The sequence below is a fragment of the Orycteropus afer genome, unplaced genomic scaffold (assembly GCF_000298275.1).
Source record: "Orycteropus afer afer isolate SDZICR_OR568_19922 unplaced genomic scaffold, OryAfe1.0 scaffold00617, whole genome shotgun sequence".
Classification (NCBI taxonomy): Eukaryota; Metazoa; Chordata; class Mammalia; order Tubulidentata; family Orycteropodidae; genus Orycteropus; species Orycteropus afer.
The window spans coordinates 146,217-152,539 of record NW_006922204.1 but is presented as its reverse complement, the minus strand read 5'-3'; the positions used below and the strand labels follow the sequence as shown (position 1 = coordinate 152,539).

The following is a 6,323-nucleotide window of genomic DNA, read 5'->3' as shown; positions in this document are numbered from 1 at the left end:
CCTTGGGTTTCTGAGGCAGTATCACTACGGAAGTAGGACTGCTCAACCTTCCTTCTGAGGAGTGGCTGGTAGGTTTGAACCGCCAGCCTTCTGGCTAGCAGTCAAGTGCTTTAGCCACTATGCTACCAGAGCTCCTAGAACACAGATACTAGTGACACAAAATAAGCACAATCATCACAGAAGCAACAGAAGACAGACTTGGAATAATCCTTCAGAGGCAGCCAAACACCTTGGGAGAGAGAACCATCAGGTCTGCCGACGCAGGACCATAGTATTGGGGGACACCAGGCTCAACTGGCACAACACAATACATAAAAATCTTGCTCTACAACCTACTTTTGTGGGTAGCGACTGATTCTTAAAAGCTTTTGAGCAGCCATCTAAGATGCAGCTAATGGTCTCTTATCATCAGAAGCGAAGAGTGAAGAAAACCAAGCACAGTTGGAAGCAGTCAGCCCTAGGACATGATGGACCTTGAGACCAGAAGAACTAGATGGTGCCCGGCTACCAATGTCAACCACTCAGGAAGGGATCAAAATTGGAGATCCTGGATAAAGTGGGAGGAAAAACATGAAACAAAATCCAAAAACACAGTAATGACCAGAATTACTGGTCAGATGGAGTCTGGTGAGACCCCCAAGACTATGGCCCTGGGATATACTTCGGGCCTGGGATAAGACTCACTCCCAAGGGCTGGCTTTCAGCTCAACAGTAGAAAGACTTACATGCAGAACACCTAACTTAGGGCGGAGCACCCACTACTCTACAGAGATACACCCCTTAGAGGAATCGGCCATGGGGCACCAGAGGGGCAGCATTCACATGGAGGGAAAGCTGGACAGATAGGAGTGCATAATGAGGAAGGGCACAGGGATGTGGGGGGGGGTCACAGGGAAGGGAGGGGAAGAGAGTGAGGGTTGGGGATGGTAATCAGAGAGTGAAACCAAATGTACATGAACTGTTGAACATAAAACAAACTCTGCTCTGTAAATCTGTATGCAAAGCACAATAAAATCAATAAATAAAAATAAAAAAATTGTTTACTCAAAGAGAAAAAATTCTATCTAAATACCATTTTTCACCTACCAAAAATGTGACAACGTTGGCAAGAATGGAGGAAAATAGGTACTTTCAAAAACTTCTAGCGAGAGGGTAAACAGGAAACCTCTATTGAAAGCAATGTGACAATGTTTATGAAGATTACAAAGGCATACACCCTTTGATGCAGTAATCCCATGTTTAGGAATCTGTCCTATATATATGCTCACACATGCATGAAATTAAAATGCACCCAATAATTCAGTGTAGCATTGGTTGTCATAGCAAAGGTTGGCAACAACCCACTATCCATCAGTATCGAATTGGCTGATTATAGCACACCCATATAACCAAATTCTCAGAAGTCATAAAAAAGGGAGGGGGAGTTCTGTAGGTGCAAATATGGAAAGCTCTCTAAGGTATTAAGTTTAGAAATCAAGGTACACACAAAGATAGGAGCTGCTATTTATGAAAAAAAATTGGAGGCTAGTGGACAGAAGTACCGTCCTTTTGTGGCTTTTGAGTTTTGAACCATGTAACTGTCCTCTCAGATTTTTTTTTCAGGCATTTTAACTTTTACTGGGCTTACACACAGGTTCTAAAAATGGCAATGAATATGTATTATAATACATTTACAAACATTTTTAAAGATCTTTTTAAAACTGTTAGGTGCCATGGAGCGGGTTCTGACTCATAGCAACCATAGGGAACAACAGAACCTGCAATGCTTCTCTAATTTCTAAACTCACTAAAATCCCACCCTTTGGATTGCACTGTCCCCATTATAAACTAATACATAATCTATTTAGAACACTTGCTATTCCCTAACGGTGTGGGGATGAAATCCCTGGGTGGCACAATAGTCGAGCGCTGGACTGCTAATCAAAAGGTTGGCGGTTCAAACCTACACAGAGGCGCCTACAAAGAAAGGCCTGGTGAACTGCTTCTGAAATGTCACAGCCCTGAAAACCCTACTGGGTCCAGTTCTACTCTGCACAGATGGGGCCACCATGAGTTGGAATCAACTGGAGGGCAGGTAACGATGACAGTGTGGAAAGACAGATTTCGAAGCTCTTCAGTTCAAGAGGCTGGTTTACGATTTTTAAGGGCCTGGAGAAATGCTGCACACAGAAGGTGGACAGTACTCCAGATGCAGATGATCATCAAATTAAGGATTCTCAACCCTGGTTATGCTTCAGGATAGCCTGAGGAGCCTCAAAAAATACCAATGCCATGCACCCCAATCTTCAACCATCCACATCGGATATTTGGAGGACAGGGCCCAGGCATGAAAAACACTGATCTAAATACTTTAAAACTGGTTCGCAACAAGGGGTGATTTTGTGCTCCTAAGGGACATTTGGCAATACCAGGAGATATATTTGGTTGTCACAATTCGGGGTGGGTGGGAGGGGTATGCTACCGGCATCTAGTAGGTAGAGCCAGGGATGCTGTTAAACACCCTACAGTGCACAGAACAACCTTCAGTAACTAATTATCGTTCAACCCATACTGCCGATAGTGCTGAGATTGAGACCTCTGCTTTCAAAGAAAACCACTGCTTCTAAAGCAGGCATTTGACAGCTAACCTTGGAAGGAAGACTGGGCAATCTACTTCTATAGAGATACCGCCTCGGAAACCTAAGGAGGAGTCGCTATGAGTCAGAACCGACTTGATGGCAGTGAGTTTGGTTTTTTTGGAAGTAACAACCAGCTGTAGTCTTCACCCTTAAACAAGGAAAATAATCTCCTTCTTTACTTCTGTAGGATACCAGTAGTGTAATAAAACTATTTCTGTGACCACAGAAACTGCCATTTATTTGTTGCAGTTGCAGTGGTTATAATAAATACTATAAACATAAAATTTTGCATGTAACCTTTCTCTGGTCAGGTGACTAGTTTTATTCTAGTTAAACAAAACAAAACAAAAACTCATGTCTCATCTGTAGCCAGGGTAGTAGCCTGTGAGCCAATGTGGTCCATCCATCATCTATTTAGCTTGAGCCACATTCCTTGAAAATACAGGTAGTCCCCAATTTATGACAGGGTTCTGTTCTCAAGACTCCATTGTAAGTTGCATACCTCATTTTTCTTTTTAATTTTCATTATTATTACTTTTTATTATCAATGCCTTTATAAATCCAACCTTTGTTTCTGTTTGGGGGTTGGAAATATTACATATAAACTTACAGATGTATTTTAATACATACATACACACATTAAAAAATATATATACATGGCAGTAAAAGAATGGACAACCCTGGTATTTTGTCAGTTGCAGTAATAACTCCACTTGTGGAAGGTTCTGGATCATCTGGATTCTCCCTGGGAATGCGGATGGCCGTTCCAGTCAGAAAATTAGTGGGAGTTGTCTGTATGATCCCCTTTACACACTGCAACACTGTATCGAGTACATATCACTAACAGTAAGATTTGCAAAAAAAAAAAGACTGCCTTGAAGTGCAGTTGGTTGTTCTCTACTATGCTGCAAGTTGGGAACTAGCTGTAGACTGAATTGATGTTAATCAGCTGCAGCTGAGGACTGGGAATTTGCCACAGTCCCCACTTGGCTGGTTTCACATACTCAGTTGCTGTTCGCTACTAGGTCCTTTAAGCATTTGAGTTGGCCCTTCCCTGTCATTTTCCACAACCATACAGGATCATATAGCCTCTTTATGATTCTTCCTCCTCACCTTCAAAATATCCCCATCCCCATTCTAAATCCTCAAACTCTCATATCATGTGCCAAAACAGAACTTCTATCAAAAGATGGAAGAACTAAGAGTATAGGTAGAGATGGCCTTTGTATGACAACCCCCTCCTTTTAGTTGTCATGCCACTAAAGATAGGCTGATTGCCACCTGATTCATCTCTGGGAGTACAAACCAGGCTTGTGATTTCTAGCAAATTCCACTGCAATTATATATAACGCTTCTGTGAGCTTCCCTATAAGGAAAAGACTTAACATAGCATGCTTCTCCCATTACCCTAGATTAGAATATCTCTCCATCCCTGACCAAAGGGATCAGAAACCTTTTATGGGAAGATCTATCAAAAATTTGGGGGTTTGTTTTTTCAAAAAGCTTACCCCTTTTCCTCTGAAATGACAATCATATAATTTTGGAGCTGTTGTTTGAAAATGACCTGATACAATCCACACGTTTTAAAAATGAGAAAAATGAACCCCAGTGCCCAAGGTCACCCAGCGAGGTCACATAGCAGAGTCAGAATTAGAACATTTGTTTCCAGTTACTGGACCCATAGGTTATCCATGACAACACTATCCCCTACTGTGGTTTTTCTACTCAAACAACATCCTTGCCAAGACACCTATTAACATGGGTAGACTCTAGCTGTTACAGAATAAATCAAACGAAAATTCAGCCAAACTATTAGAGTTTAGCACTTCAACTTTGAAGGTGTAAAGGAGGAGTTGGGAGTTGCTGGGTTCCCTTGTTCCTTTTGGTGTGTATTAACCTGTCTCAGTTTACCCTAAAAAAAAGGCGGATGCCATCAGATTCTTCTCCAAAACTATACAGTAGAGATGGAAAACATGTCTATTTATAGCAGCAGCAACATTTTTTTCCCCCCTAAACTCTGAAGCCAGGAGCTGCCCCACCTCTAAAATTCTCTCAAATGGCCAGGAATGGGACAATAAAACTACTGAAGAGCTTTTAGGGGTGAAGTTTAAGACACAAAGATCAACATCTCCCTAACTTTTACTTTCATCATCATTCTCTGGCAAAAAAAAAAAAAGTGTCTTAAAATTTAATCTGGTCTCAACTTTAATCCATTCTTTCCTCTTTCTATCCCACCTTTTTTTTAAAGTATGGACAACAAAGCATTTTGCATATCATGTCTTCTTGGAATATTCTACCTACTCTGCACTTTAGTTTTTATGCCCAACTGATACTGTCCCTTGGCAGTTACATAAAATTCATTAATTAAACATAAAACCAAAGCAAACCCCATGCATAGAGTTGATTCTGACTCATAACGACCCCATAGGACAGGGTAGAAATGCGCCATAGGATTTCCAAGGCTGTAATGTTTATGGACACCCATCTTTCTCCCGCTGACTGGCTGGTGGGTTCCAACGGCCTAGCTTTAGGTTAGCAGCCAAATGTTTTAACCACTGTGCCACCATGGCTCCTTTAATTAAAATGCACTCCCATTATTCTCCCTTGAGAGCTTAGAACATCTTTGCTGCTCGATTTTATTTTCCTTCTGGGAAGCAGAATTCCATTCTGATACCTGGGTGCCCATTTCTGTTTTACGGGTGTTTCACAACCGCTTCCCTCGCATTCGGCACTGCGAACGTTCACCCTGGGGTTGAAACGGCACCACTCCGGGAAATACCCAGTTTGAACACGGAGTGTTGGAACCTATTTGCATCTCAGCTAGGCCTCAGGCAGGTTGGGGCCTTGGTCTTCTGCACTCCCACCTCAATCCATGGGAGCTGCCCACCAGCCCACCTGACAAGGTGAAGGTGGGTGCTACACAAAAGGAGAGGCACGCGGAAAGGTGCTGACCCCCAGGCCGGGGTTGTATCAGCCCCTGCTCTGACGCTACGTGCCCACAAGTCCGCTCTCCCCAGCATCTAAGGCGCTGGCAGTCCAGGCCTCTCACTGCATTCCTATAACATGATGAAGACAACAGTTCGAGTCCCACGACTCAGGCCACACAGCAGGCACCTCAGAGAAGGGGCAAAATGCCATTGCATAATTTCTTCGGCCTCAAGATGTTTCTAAACAGCTCTTACTCAACCAAAAATATTCAAGTATGAATACATGAAACAACCATCCTCCTTGCCATCCCCCTCCGAAGTTTTAAGGGCAGTGATGTGTGAGGTAGATCTGAAGCGAAAGATTCTGGCAGGTATGGGAGTCCCGCCTGAGATGAGGGTACTCGGACGCGGTTTCTGGTTCTCCTGGTTGGACCTCAGCCGGTGCAAAGGTGCCAGGCCTGCCTCTCCGCGCCCCCGGGCGAGCCCCTCTGGCACTCCCCGCCCCGCCTGCATTTCCCCTGGCTTTTGCCCCAAGGCTGTGGGATCGATGGCGGCCCCACGCCCTATCCAGCTTGCCCGGGAGCCCCCGAAGCTGCCGGCTCCCACTCACCGAAGTCTAGGAACTGCTTGATGGAGAGCGGCGACGGCGAGAAGCGGGAGTAGCGCTCGATCTGCTTGGGCACCGGCTGCTTCAGCAGCGCCTGGAACAAACGCATCCTCGATGGAGCGTGGCACAGACCCGCTGAGACGCCCAGGCTGCCACGAGGGCCGGCGCAGC

General features: G+C 44.3%; 1 protein-coding gene across 1 annotated transcript in view; it reads right to left on the bottom strand.

Moving 5' to 3' along the window:
- PDK3 (pyruvate dehydrogenase kinase 3) overlaps window positions 1-6,261 on the bottom strand; it is a 123,018-nt gene extending 116,757 nt beyond the window's left edge. The window contains exon 1 of the mRNA XM_007956405.2: window positions 6,156-6,261. Within this exon, the coding sequence (XP_007954596.1) occupies window positions 6,156-6,261 (106 nt within the window). The remainder of the gene's footprint in view (window positions 1-6,155) is intronic.
- Between the last annotated feature and the right edge of the window lie 62 nt (window positions 6,262-6,323).